Here is a 15052-nt window from a genome sequence, read left to right as displayed (position 1 = left end):
AACAGATCTTATGGCATAGCAGGCTGAGGCGAGTTTCTTACTTAACAAATCGATATGAAGGGACCATTTGAGGTTGCTGTCTAAAAGAATACCAAGAAATTTTACAGAATCAACGGTAGAGATCTGGCTGCTATTCACAAGCAGGGGTTGAAGAGCACCTTTATATGATAATGCTACCGTTTTATCCACGTTAAAGGAGAGTAAATTAGAGTCAGACCAGGTTTTTATCGTAAGAAGATCAGAAGTTATAGTTGCATGAAGAGTTGCAATAGTTGAGTTGCTCCAAGTGATACTGGTATCATCAGCAAAAAGAAAAATTTTTCCATCGATTTTTAAATTAGTGATGTCATTTATAAAGATCAGGAAAAGTAGAGGACCCAATACTGAACCTTGTGGTACTCCACATATAATGTTTTTGAGACTAGAGTCAGTATCATTTGCTCTAACCAATTGTTTCCTATTATCTAAGTAAGATTTGAACCAATTCAAAGAAATACCTCGAATTCCATAGTAATTAAGTTTTTTAATCAAAATGTTGTGATTTACACAATCAAAAGCTTTGGAATAGTCCTTGGTAAACCTCGTGAAGTACAGAAAACATGGCATCAGTTGTACATTTATTAGTTAAGAAGCCGAACTGATTTTGTGATAAAATATTGTTATCAACGAGAAAGGACATAAGTCGGGTTTTTATGAGCATCTCAATAATTTTGGAGAGTACCGGTAGTAGGGCAATAGGTCTATAGTTGCAGGCATTAGATTTTTCGCCACCTTTATGAAGAGGAATAATAATGGCTGTCTTTAGGCACTCTGAAAATTTACCGTTTTCAAAGGAATCATTAATTAGTGACACGAGGAGTTCTAACACATTATCTGTGAGATTTGAGAAGATTTTTATGGATAGTCCATCAGTACTACAAGATGATTTGTTTTTGATACTATTGATCGTTTGGATCAATTCAGATTTATAGATTGGTCTTATAAAGAATGAATTCGAGACAATTTCTGAATTAGGGAGATAGGAAATGGGATCTTGTTGAGACTGAATAGTTGATGTTATATTTTTACTCACGTTAATGAAGTATTCGTTTAGATTTTCAGGGTTTGGAAGGGCAAATGTTTGAGCTGCGTGGGTTTTATTTCGAAGATCGTTTATTATGGACCAAGTTTCTTTTGCAACACTTTTGGAGCTTCCCAGACGATTTTGATAGTAGGCTTTTTTAGCTGATTTGATGAGTTTTAGGTATGTGACTCTGTAATTGGTGATATATTGAGTGACAGAGACGTTGGTAGTAAATTTCTTGATATAAAGTAGTGAACGCATATTTTTTGCTGATATGCGGATACCTTTGGTAGTCCAGGGTTTGCGACGTTTTGGCTTAATCGTAATTAAAGGAAATGCCTTATTGAAGATACAGACAAGCTTCTCCAAAAAATCACTGAAATTATAGTCCACGTCCGTAGAAGGAAAATGCCAGTCAGAAGTTAAACATAAATTTTGGAATTTATGAAAATTCCGAGCGGAAAAAATCCTACCTAAACGTCGGGTTTTCGAGGAGGGTTTGCTGAAGATGTTAAATTTCGTATATACTGCTTCATGATCCGATAGTTCCGCATTAATAACTGTAGAGCAAACATCAAGGGGTGAGAAATCGGAGACAATATAATCAATTATGGTAGATGTAGTTTTTGTAATCCTTGTAGGAGAATTAACGTGCATTGAGAGACCATATGTTTCAAATATGTTGACCAAGAACATTTGGGTAGCACAAGCAGCAGCATAATTTATGTTGAAGTCTCCGCATAGAATTTTTCCGCTTTTGTGAGGCAAGTCATCTAACAAATTTAGCAGGTTCTGAAAAAATAGTTCCACGGAAGAGTCAGGTGATCTATAGATGCAAGTAATGTAAAGATTAAGATTTTTATTAAAAACTAAGGAAAATTCAAAGAAGGCTTCTTTCAACAAAAAGTCATATTTTGTTATTACAGAAAAATCATTGTTTGCAGAAAGAATTAGGGTGCCTCCATGAGCTGAGTTTGGACGATCATACCTAGCAATTGTGGTATATTTCTCTACAAAAAAAGGCTCGTTGACTGCAAGCCAGTGTTCTGTAACAGCAACTATCTGGGGAAATCCCAATTCCTCTAGAAACAAAAATAATTCGTCAGTTTTATTTCTTATAGAACGAATATTAATCAGAACCATACTAAAGTTGTCATCACTAAAATTATTCGAGGTTTCTAGTTCCTCAGAACACGTCGTATTATTTAAAAATTTCGTCTTGGAGAGCTAGTGGAATAATAATTTCGGTAAGTGGACTTAAGAAAACACGCAAATAAGAAGCAAAAATGTGATCTGACAAAAAAGTGTCCCACTACCTTTGTCGAGCACTGTATTCTGTCACTTCCATAGTACAAACTTTCTGTTATATTAAATTTATGTTTTCAGTTCCTTTAAAAGCTTCTAATAAATTTGTTAAGTGTTCATATCTACCGGTACTTACAGTTATATTTTAGTGTGAATATGTCATAAACAACAAAAATAGTTGTTAACTATAATATATGCTCAAATGTTGCAATAAGGATATTTAAATCTTAGATTAGATCTAAAATATCATTATGTAATTCTTGTACTTGTAACAGTGTTTCTTGTTTTTATTTATGTATGAGTTACGTTATTCAGCATGTTACGTGCGTGTTGACTGCATTGGAAAAATAAGAAAGTAAATGTCATAAAATACTTGAAAGCTATTTTATTTGTACTAGTACATATTTCAGTTTTGTAATATTTTCGGAAATAATATAATTGAAGACTGAAGAAGTTAAAATTTTATTAAAAAATTAGCTTTCACATTGAGAGCTATTGTCAGAATACAAAAAAAATTGCTGTTGGTGTGCTGCAATCAAAATTAGGGATACGTATAAATAACATGTCAGAGAAAAAAGTGATATTATGACGATGTATGCTTTTGCCCTGGGGGTGTGTATCACCCCTATTTGGAGATGAAAAAACATACGTTCAAAATAAGTCCGGAAATGGATAAACTAATTCTGCGTAACTTTTGTTCTCTTGAGTTTTTTCACCAAGTCTGGTGACTTAGGTGATAGTTTGAAAATTACCATCCTATTGTTTATATCTTTGCCGTACATGACGGTCAACTTTGACCAATTGTGTCTCAGGAACCACTCATCGTAATTAAACATTTTTTCTTTTAAAAGAAGCGTCTTGCCGCGTTCTTTCCAATACCGTTTTCATTATTAAATTTAATTTAATATTTTCCGAGATATTGTATTTATTTATAAGCCAAATTTTTTTTATAATTTTAAAATGTTCCCAAGGCCGCTTAAATAGTCCGATTTCAATTCTGTAAAGTACATTAGATAGGTATATTGCCGTTTTATACAAAAATCATAGTTATTCTTATGCATCATAATTATTGTGGTTATTATAGCGACCGTAAATTTTTAATTAACGAATTTAATTGTTCATTCATGCTAAACTGTTCATTCAATGTCCATCGGCTTCTGGAAATATAATATATACCAAAAGAGCTTTTATATCGTCTAGTTATTTAATTATTGATAAATAATTACTAACCTAAAATTTTAGTTAAAAATTAAATATTTTGATGGAAAAACCCGCATTTTTCGAGGAAAATTTTCGTCGAAGTAAATCGGGAAAAACATGTCTTTATGCAGATTTTAATTACGGTGAACTTTCATTTGGGTGTTTTTGGTGTAAAGTTAAAATATTTGGAGTTATAGAGCAAAAATTGAAAAAAACACGATTTTCAGGCGCCATTTTGTTTATAAAAAAAAGTAGCACTATCTGAGGACTTTGCATACCTATATTATTAATATATAGAATCATAAAATTCGATTCCAGCAATAAAATGCTGTTAAATAACTTTTCCTTGTATTTTGCTAATTAGCCCAAAGTATTTTTCCTGTCTGGTTTTGCAATGTTTTAGGCACACACTCCAGACTCCAGTCCTAAGCTAGCCTTTAGTGTCATAATTTTGTATAGATGCCATTTCTCTTCTGTAGAAACATTGATAAATCCCGTCCGGACCCGGTAGTATTTTTTATGGCTCAACTTAGTTATATATTTGATATCATGAGTTTTAACTTGCGAAACGCTCGCACATGTTCATTATTATTAGTGTATACTAATTAATTTAATTATCATTTGACACTCAAACGTCATTAATTTAATTAATATAATTATTTCTTCTAAAACAAAAAAATATGTTTCAGAAGTATCGAAACAAATAAATATTAGAGAATTAATTGGAATTTATGAATACTTATTAGGTCTAGTAAAGCGTCTCTGGCAATACTGCCAGCACCATTTGTAAAAAGAAATAAATGTATCTCTTAAATACATTTAAAATTTATTAAAAAAACTTACCAATATCATGACTTTCCAATTTGGTTCTCAGATGGTCAATGCTGTCTGCCGTGATGTCGAGTTCGTCTTTTGTCAAATCCTGAAAAGAAAATAATATGTCAGTCATCGTTATTAATTAGCAATACAATTAAGGTTCTTTTATATTTGAAGAAAAGATAAAAATAGAGGCCGTGATGTGATATTAATCGATTTAAAGAAGAAACTCGGTTTGTAAATTAATTATTGATTCGAGTACAAGAAACATTTTTTATATTGTAAAATACGAATTTGATATTTAGTGGTAGTGCAGAAATAAGTGACAAAATTTTCAACAATTGCATCAGGCCTAAACAAAATATGATAAAACCGTAAACATAAAAACTAATCTAATATAGGTAGTTATAATCTAGACCAGACATGGGATCTAGGGGAAAGTATGGCCCGCGGGCCAAGTGCGGTCTTTTGAGCTACCCAATCAGGCCCGCGACATGGTTTTGAGTAACCCCAAAAATTATCAACATAGGACTGTATCTAAGTAGTATTTCTTTATTATGTCATACATCAAGAAGCCCTGTGTAAATCTGGTCTCGACATGAAATATGTGATTGATGTTGTTATTAAACGTGTTAATCGCATTCGTTCATGAGCTCTCAATCATAGACAAATTACAATTCCATGAGTTTCTTGATTTATTGTAGTCTGAATATTCTGATGAACTTTACTACACTAAAGTAAGATGGCCAAGTGCAGGTCGGGTTTTAAATCGCGTTTCGGATCTTAAAGATAAAATAATCTCTTTGATGAAAGAAAAAGGAATGGATGCATGTGAACATTTGAAAGATATTTTATGGCTTTCTGACTTTGTAACTTTTTACCGATCTTCTAAAGCACATCAATAAATTGAACCTTAAACTCCATGGAAGAAATCAATTAATCCATTAAATTTGTGGGCATACTTTTGTGCGGAGGTACTGGGCATACACACAAAAGTATATGATCTATGTGTTCTACCAGTACTTACATATGAAGCACAGACATGGACCTTCACAAAGGAAAATATGGAAAAGATGGCCAAGACTCAAAGGGCAATGGAAAGGCAGATGCTAGGTATCAAGCTAAGTGATAAAAAAATACATGGATCAGAAATTGAAAGACGTAAACAAACATGCAGCTGTGCAGCTACTCTCGAATGGAAATTCGCAGGATACAAGAGCAGAAAAGGGACCATAATAAAGGGGCCATAAATAAGGAAAGGGCAGACTACAGATGAGATGGTCGGATGACCTAAAAAGATACGCAGGGACCAGATGGACACTCGGACAGGTTTAGCACTAAACCGAGAAGACTGGAAAAATAAGGGGGAGGCCTACGTTCAACTTTGGACAAATGAAGGGCAATAGATAGATAGATAGATAGATTTGTGGACATATCCGAGCTTTTAAAATTCAATTGAATTCAATTGACTCATTTTTCAAAGCTAAAAATTATTACAGTTAGGAAAGATAATCTTAAGATTAACTATTTAGATGGGAAATAAGCCACAATTAAATTGAAAAAATAATTTTATTTTCGTTGCCCAAATCGGTTTCGTTGTCAAAATACAAAAAAAATTATTTTGACAACGAAACCGATTTGGGCTTCGAAGCGTTAATAAAATTATTTTTTCAATTTAATTGTGGCTTATTTCCACATATAAATAGTTAATCATAAAAAATGCCACAAGGAAATAGCTTCAGAATAATCTTAAGAGCTACGAGAAAAGAGTGAAATGTCTTCATGATAAGTTTGAGCGAAGATTCCAAGAGTTCAAAGTTATCGAACAGGACGTGGGCATCTTCAGCATGCCGTTCAATGTGGACTGTGAGTGAGTAAAACTAGCTTTGCAGTTCGAAGGTATTGAGTTGCAATGTAACACTGTTGTAACATAGTTGCAATTGAAACATTTATTTCTCAATGTTTCTAAAACTGAAAAATAGTTTTAAATTTAAACAAAAATTTCTATGAGCCGAGTGTATGTATCGCTGTATTCGTATATACTATACTCGAATACTATACTCGTATACTATACGCTGTACACACTTACAGTTACAGCGCAACGTACATACAACCACATATACTGCGAGGCATAAGTGATTGATATAGAAAATTAGGCTCATTTTCATAGTTGATTTTTTCGTGAACAGATTAACAGATCGGCTAAATCTTTTTTTATTATTTTAGATTTTTCTTTAGTATTTACACAGTTGTGCAAAGGTTTACTCAAACTCCTTTTTTGTACTTATACCAGGAGGAAAAAAGAAATGTTTTTCTTATGTTAAGTTTGAAGCGCCCTGTAAGGAGGACGCGCTACTAATGTGACTATACATCGGAATCGAATGGTAGTCTTATATTTTGTGAACATTTTGTTTTTTGAATCTCCGATATCTTTAGAAAAAAAGAAAATAGCTGGTTTTACTTCTTAACATGTATTTTAACGGAAACAAAACTAAATTAACAATAAAAAATAACAGTTTTCGACAAATATCGACACCTATAAGAGATATTTGTCGACCAGGTAAGCGGTATGCACAGCGCAACATAAGAGAGAGGAGATTGTTTAATGGAGGCTCTGTGATGTTTTGAAGTGGAATTTCCTTGAGAGTAAGTACGGATTTGGTGTCTACGTGGAGGCTCTTTAAATAGCTAGAGGTACATTACACAGATTTTTTTCTTTAACATTCTGTTCCTTTCGCACTATATATAGGACATAATTTCATCTTAGTGGTATAAGACATCGCTTCTTCACGTATCGTATGTCGCCAGTTAAAACACATATTAAACGTAAAACTGTCTTGTTTCTTTATTATTAAATATATAAGTGAAATTTAAAAAATAGAATGTTCACAAAATATGAGACTATAACATTATATCGATGTATATCCACCTCTGCAGCTTTTTCCTCCCGACTGGGTGTCTTAAACTTTTGTTTCGGTTAAAACACATGTTAAACTACACAACCGTATATTTTCTTTGTTTCTAAAGACATCAGGGACATTCAAAAAACAAAATGTTCACAAAACATAAGACATGAAATGTTCACAAACCATATGATTTCGATGTATACTCACATTTTTGTACCTTGTCCTCCCTACAGGGTATCTCAAACTTAACATAAGAAACACATTTATTTTCTTCCACCCGGTATAAGTACAAAAGAAGAAGTTTGAATAAACCTTTGCAAAACTGTGTAAATACTTAAAAAAAAGGCAACACTCAACTATGAAAATGAGCATAATTTTCTATATCCCTAACTCATGCCTCGCAGTGTATTTGAAATATTTGGTTCGATATTTTCAGCAAGATACAAACCGCTTATCCTTGTGAAAATATTCTTACTCTTACATAAAGGTTTTTAAAGATTATAAAGCTTTTTGTAGAATTACCGATAAATTTTCGATAAATTACCAAGAGAGAAAAAGTATTTATGTATTTCGATGAGATACGACTGAAGAAATTTATTCAAAGCGATTCGGGAAATTGTTTTATTGTTATGTTATTTATTAATAACAATTTCCGGCCCACTTGGAAAATTAAAAAACAATGCATATGAACTTTGAAAAATATATAGAATCAAATAAAAAAATCCATGAGAAAAAATAACATTTCTCTAGCTGGCTGTATACCATAAATCACAAAAATACTAGATCCTGTGTAAAATGTATATTTAAGATTGCCTAAAGGGAATGAAAATGAATACACGAACCCTGTACCATTAAACAGGGGAGTCAAGCAGGGAGACACTCTATCACTCAAACTGTTCACCTTAGTTTTGGAGGATGTTTTTAAAAATCTAAATTGGAAATATACAGGGAATATATACAATTGGAAGGGAATAAACATCAATGGCAGCTACCTCAGTAATCTACGATTTGCGGATGACATAATCCTGATAGCTACTGACCTACAAGAACTGCAAATCATGCTTTCAGAACTACACACAGAATCTTCTAAAATAGGACTGAAAATGAATTTAAACAAAACAAAAGTCATGCACTCCGAAGAAACGATGACAATAATAAACAACAAAGTTATAGAAAAAGTTGAAGAATATATATACTTAGGACAAAAAATAATACTAAATAGGGAAATTCAAACGGAAGAAATAAAAAGAAGAAGAAAGTTAGCACAGGCAGCATTCGGCAAACTGAACTATATACTCAGAAATCAGAAAATTCAACTGCATCTTAGATCTAAAGTTTTTGATGCATGCATTATTCCGATATTAACATATGGGGCACAAACATGGACAATCACAAAAAAGAATATGAACATACTCAGAGTCACTCAACACGCGATGGAAAGAGCAATGCTTGGCATATCACTTAAGGATACTAAAACAAGCACATGGATAAGACAGAAAACCAAAGTTACCGATGTGGTACAAAAATCACTAAAATTGAAATGGGAATACGCTGGACATGTAGCTAGGAGCGATCTTAACAAATGGCACAGAACAATTCTAACCTGGAGACCATACGAACACAAAAGACCCAGAGGCAGACCTCCTATGAGATGTACAGATGATCTGAAACGAACTGCCGGGAAAAATTAGCTACAAGTAGCGTACAACAAAAAACAATGGAAAGGAAGACTTGAAGAGACTTATGTTCAGATGTGGACGTGAATGGCTAGACGAAGAAGAAGAAGAAATAAGGGTTACATTACATCACAGAACGGTTTCGGATTAAAAATCCATCATCAGTGTTAATAAAAGCCCTAAAATAAGTATAACCTAATTAGTTAAGAAAAAATGATTTAAAATGTTGACTAAGGTTAAAAATGCAAGAGGTCATACTTATAATAATGTGCATGCCTGAGCCACCAAAATGTTTGGGGTAAAAACAATTTAAATGTTGAAACTTGTTATTATATACTACATATTTTTAATAATATTTAGGGATGTTGCAAATATTCCTGGATATTACCCAGGGCAACATAGGACTCTTCCCGCGTGGTTTAAATTTAAGGATTGAAACGCCACATATTGGAGTTCAATGGCAACTGAATACAAAATGACCTTAGAAGGATATCAACTGAACTGTCCTTTTGTATTCAGTTGCCATTCAACTCCAATATTATGTAAAGTTTCAATCCTTAAAATCCAACCACGTAGGAAGAGTCCTGTGTTGCCCTGGGTAATATCCAGGAATATTTGCAACATCACTAAATATTATTAAAAATATGAGGTATATAATAACAATTTTCAACATTTAATGGGTTTTTACCCAAAACATTTTGGTGGCTCAGGCATGCCCATTATTGTAAGTATGCCTTTTGCATTTTTAACCTTAGTCAATCTTTTAAATCATTTTTTTCTTAACTAATTAATTTATACTTTTAGAACTTTTATTAACACTGATGATTGGAGTGAAGGTTTGGTGCAGTAGAAATGCGAAAAAGGTCATTATATTCCGTTTCTAAGCGTCTTGTCAGGGGTAAATTGCTCGTCTAGTAGATATCTGAAAACCTTATACAGTAAAACCTGTGTTAACGGCCACCTGTCAAAACCGGCCACCTGAACTAGCCGGCCAGTTTCAAAGTTCCCCAAACCAAAATTTGTGGACTACAAAACCTGGTATTAGCGGCCACCTTTTTATATCTGCCAATAGTTCTGTCATTTTTAGTGACCGTTATTGACAGGTTTTACTGTAATATATAAGTTACTTATACCGAGAAAACTTCAGACATCATTATTTACAACCTAAACAGGAAGCTTAAAAGAGATAAGATATTATCAGTTTATTTAAATTCAGAAAGAAAATTAATGAAGAATATTAAACTTTTTTCTTAAGTCATCTCATGCACTATGTCTATAAAGACAAGGAAATGAGTTTACGACCACTTGCAACTATTGTCTGCTTTTCCTCCATTAAATTCTGCAATATAATCCTTTATAATAGACGCCGTACTAGGAAAACAAAGTGCATTAAGGTTATTATATTTTATGCATATATTACATTTTACTAAGTAACAGTTACTTAGGAATATACCTGTATTGAATTAGATATTAGATAACATCATTATAATTACGTACGATTTGAAAGTATTCTCACTACGATCAATACAATAGTGAAATCAATTCTGGTTATATTGTTCGTTTGTTAACGATATGTTATTATATAAATCATATTTTAAACCAAACAATGAGTTTCATTGCTTTTCTCCTCAAACCTTAATATTTTTAAGGATATGAGGAAGGAATGTGAAACAATCGACTCTGTGTTGTGCTTTTTGTGCAACTTCAAGCAATGAGTAGAGTTGTCATCAAGTTATTGCAGAAACCGTAATCTTAATTCTATTATATATTCGTTTGTATTTGAGTGGTGTCATTAAGTTTCACGGGGTAAACATACTGGATAGCAGGTATAATAATTACTTAAATGTACAAAAATTTATTACTTTCTACCTCTGCCGGAAACTTAACCACATCACTACAAAAGAGAGTAAAGCTACTACTGGACCAAATGATGTACCCACCGAATTATTAAAACTCATTAATGAAAATGTTATTAATGTAATAGTTCAGGGGTGGCCAAGCTCCTTGATAGTCCGAGCCATTTTTCAAAATTTAAAATTTTTCGCGAGCCGCAATTAAACAATTATTTAAAAACTGTAAAAAAGGTATTAAATTTTTCTCTCAATGTTTGGATTTCACAAATTTTAAAGTGAAATAAAAGTGTTCACATCGTCGTTTCAAATATGAAAATAATTCTATACGCAGCCTTCACTATTTCAAGATACTTCGATTCTTCATCATTCTTCCATCTTTGTCTGGGACGGCCTACTGATCTTCTACCGTCTGGTCTATAAAAAAAACACTGAATTTGTAACATTCTGCCTTACTCTGATTTTACCACATGACCTGCACATCTTATCCGGTTAGCTTTCATATGTCTGATGATGTTTTCAGTACTATACACAGTTACCAATTCAGTTGTGCAGCACCTTTTCCACTCTCCTGTCAATTCATCTCTTTGAAGGCCATTTATCATTCTGAGAACTTTTCTTTCAAAAACTAGCAGTATATTTATTTCTTGCTGATATAGAGTCCATTTTTCACTTCCATATTATACAGTGGGCGAACAATTAACATGCACAATCTTAATTTAGATTATTATTTAAGCAGCTTAGATTTTAATAATGATGATAGGGAGTATAATGCTCTGTTCCACGCAGCTATCCTTGCCAAGACCTCTATGTGGTTGACCTCTATATGTGGTTGTCATGTGTGATTACTGCCCCTAGATATTTAAACTCTTTTTCTACTTCGAAGTTGTGGTCATTAATAGTTATGTTCTACCTAACTCTTGGTCTTGGATTTTGGGTTACTAGCATGTATTTAGTTTTATCTTCATTTATTCTAAGGCCCAGACTTACTGCTTCTTTCTTGAGTTGTAAAAACAACTCTCTCACGTCTCTTGTAGAATGAACGACTGCACCTTGGACCTAGATCATCAGCAAAGGCCAACAATAGTTTTGATCCTCGATTCGCAAATCTTCCTGTCAGCTCAGATGATATTTTACTTATTACATATTTTAAGGCCAAATTGAATAGCAACAGTGATAAGGGGCCCCCTTTTCTAAGTCCTGCTGTTACACTTATTAGTCTTTTATATTTGTTGTCAGTAATTTAAGAAATTTTGAAACACAAAAATTAAAAGTAATTCGGGTACATTTATTGAGAGCCACAAATAATCCTTCAGAGAGCCACATGTGGCTCGCGAGCCACAATTTGGCCACCCCTGGAATAGTTGAACTCTTTAATCCAAATATCAGACTATCACAATCCCCAGACAATGGCTGCAATCGACCTTTGTAGTAATTTCCAAAAAAATTCAAGTGCAACAACCTGTCCAGATTACAGAACAATAGCTCTAATGAGTCAAACTTAATATATATATATATATATATATATATATATATATATATATATATATATATATATACATATATATATATATACATATATATATATATATATATATATACATATATATATATATATATATATACATATATATATATATATATATATATATATATATATATATATATATATATATATATATATATATATATATGTGTTACAGTTCAAGTTGATTATCCAGTTGGAGTTGACTCCAACTAGTTGGAGTCAACTCTAACGGCTGGTTTCAGTAAAAGTTAATTATAAATATAAAATGAAGATTTATATTCAACATTTACTAGTAAAAGTAGACTCCAACTAGGAAAAGTATACTCTTCCCAATGCCATTTAGTAAAAGTTGATTCTGATTCACACAAACAGCCGATTCTAGAAATTAAAGGTTACTGAATATGTTCAAATTAGTCTAGGCTGTATCGTCGCCCCCGTTAGGTAAATTACTCCGATTCGAATTTTTTGCACAAACTTACTCAAAAAGAGGTCCCTATAACAAATCTACTGGGTGCCAGGCAGTACCTTGATCGATAAATTGTTTGAACAATTTTTTTTAGACAAATTCACACAAATAATTTTTTCACTTCACAAAATAATTTTTCTACAACCACTATTCAAAGTGCACTTTTCTGCACGGTTTTATGTTAGCAAACTTGATATTTTCTCACAGTATAAGATATTTGACATGCAGTGTGCAGAAAAGTGACGTTTCTGTGCCGCAAAGTGACGTTTCTGTGCCGCAAAGTTCTTTTCTGCACAGTTGACTACCTCATTCTGAGTAACGTTATATTCTGTTTACATCCGTGGACTACCGCATTCTGAGTAACGTTATATTCTGTTTACATCCGTGGTTAAACTTTAGACAAATATATGACCTATAAGACAATTATTATATTTAACTATAGCATAGAAACTAAATTATGGATGTTACAACTGTTTTATTTTACAATTTTATTCTTATTAAACATTTTATAATTATCAAATAACCAATAAGGATTTAGCAACCTGTGCAAGAGACGTTGAATGAAGTTGTTTTGTGTAAATCCGTGACTGCATAAATATAATGTCAATAATGTGTAATAATTGTTTAAATTTAAACAAATTAAGGCAGTGCATTAATTTTTTAACTGATTTCTGTGCAATTTATTTAGGTATAAGGAATTTAAATTGATTAGTAGGTATTAATTAAATACAGTTTAAAATTTATCACATAGGTACCTATTATAATTAATCGTCGTTTGGAAATTGTGATTTTTATTTTTAGGAAAAACTGTGCTTGTAGAAAAAGTATAGTGTGAAACACGTGCAGAAAGGTAATTTCTCACTCGTTTGAATTGCGGCACTCGCTTGCGCTCGTACCGCAACTTTTCAAACTCGTGAGAAATTAGTACCTTTCTGCACTTGTTGCACAATATACTATTTCCTAACAAGTGCAGAAAGTCATACTTTTCCGCACGCGACTGCAGTTTGCCGAACGACGCGGAGTTCGGCAGGCGGAGTTCGGCAAGCAGTCGAGTGCGGAAAAGAGACTTTCTGCAAGCGTTAGGAACAATATTTTTTCTATGAGTCTTTAAAAAATGACCAAATCTTAATCAATTAATTTAATTAATATGAAAATACATACACAAATTAATTCTTTGACAAGGTTGTCAAAACCAAACTTTCAGCATAATTGGTTAGCATGACGACGATCTTGGTTTCCATGACGACGATTCAAAACCACTGTTATTGTCTATTGATTTGACTTTCGAATATTATGTCAAAATTATTTTATTTCATCGAATTCTCGCGTTAATTCCATTAAAACATAAACACAATAAGATATATTTGAAATCAATTAGTAAATAATATCTAAATATTAGTTTATTGTATGTATTATAATTATTTAAGGCCATATTAACATATCTAAATTAACACGCGTGTGGAAAAGTAAAACGCGTGCGGAAAAGTAAAACGCGTGCGGAAAAGTAACACGCGTGCGGAAAAGTAAAACTTTCTAAACTAAAACGCGTTCGCGAAAGTAGACATTTTTGCACGCTCGTAGAAAAAAGGTATTTTGTGATTTTTCTCTAAAATTGATTGTTGTCGAGTTATATTGATTGTTGTCGAGTTATACGCGATTTAAAATTTGAAAAATGCGAAAATGGCCATTTTCAAGGCTTAATAACTCGGTTAAAATCCATTATTATGAAAGTCAGGAAGTGACCAAATTTATAGCCCCCTCTACAAGATCCAGCAGAAATTTTTGTCACTATTTTATTACTAAGCTTTATCTTTAATTATTACCAATGAGCGCTAAGTGCGTATTAGGCGGCCGTCAATGGTGAGTGCTAAAGAGATGCACCATTCCAGCCGTCCAATGGTGAATCTCACTCGCACTCACATTGACGGCCGCCTCAATACACGGTTAGCGCTCATTGTTGATAATTAAAAATAATATCTTATTAATGAATTAATGACAAAAATTTCTTCAGGATCTTATAGAGGTAGCTTTAATCTTTGATTTTTTTTTAGTTTCTGACTTTCATAATATATAATATCGTATGGCATTTTTGCCTTTCGGACAGTTCCGGCGCCAATTACACCTTTAACCCTGTTTCAAGTAACTAGTGTCGATGTACACTAGCCCAGGGGGACCTACGGCTTAACGTGCTCTCCGAGGCACGGTGAGACGGCTCGTGTCATTATTGGAAATGAAAATGGTT

General features: G+C 32.8%; 1 protein-coding gene across 5 annotated transcripts in view; it reads right to left on the bottom strand.

Annotated features, from left to right (window-relative positions):
- The window catches only part of LOC126889709 (protein FAM107B), a 412680-nt gene that overhangs the window by 151019 nt on the left and 246609 nt on the right, over positions 1 to 15052 (bottom strand). For all 5 annotated transcript variants that reach the window (XM_050658242.1, XM_050658243.1, XM_050658244.1 and 2 more), the window contains one exon: positions 4412 to 4490. In XM_050658242.1, coding sequence (XP_050514199.1) covers positions 4412 to 4490 — 79 coding nt within the window. The remainder of the gene's footprint in view (positions 1 to 4411; positions 4491 to 15052) is intronic.

Source organism: Diabrotica virgifera, chromosome 8, assembly GCF_917563875.1.
Source record: "Diabrotica virgifera virgifera chromosome 8, PGI_DIABVI_V3a".
NCBI classification, from domain to species: Eukaryota; Metazoa; Arthropoda; class Insecta; order Coleoptera; family Chrysomelidae; genus Diabrotica; species Diabrotica virgifera.
The sequence above is the reverse complement of the archived record's forward strand: the minus strand, read 5'-3'. Positions and strand labels throughout refer to the sequence as shown.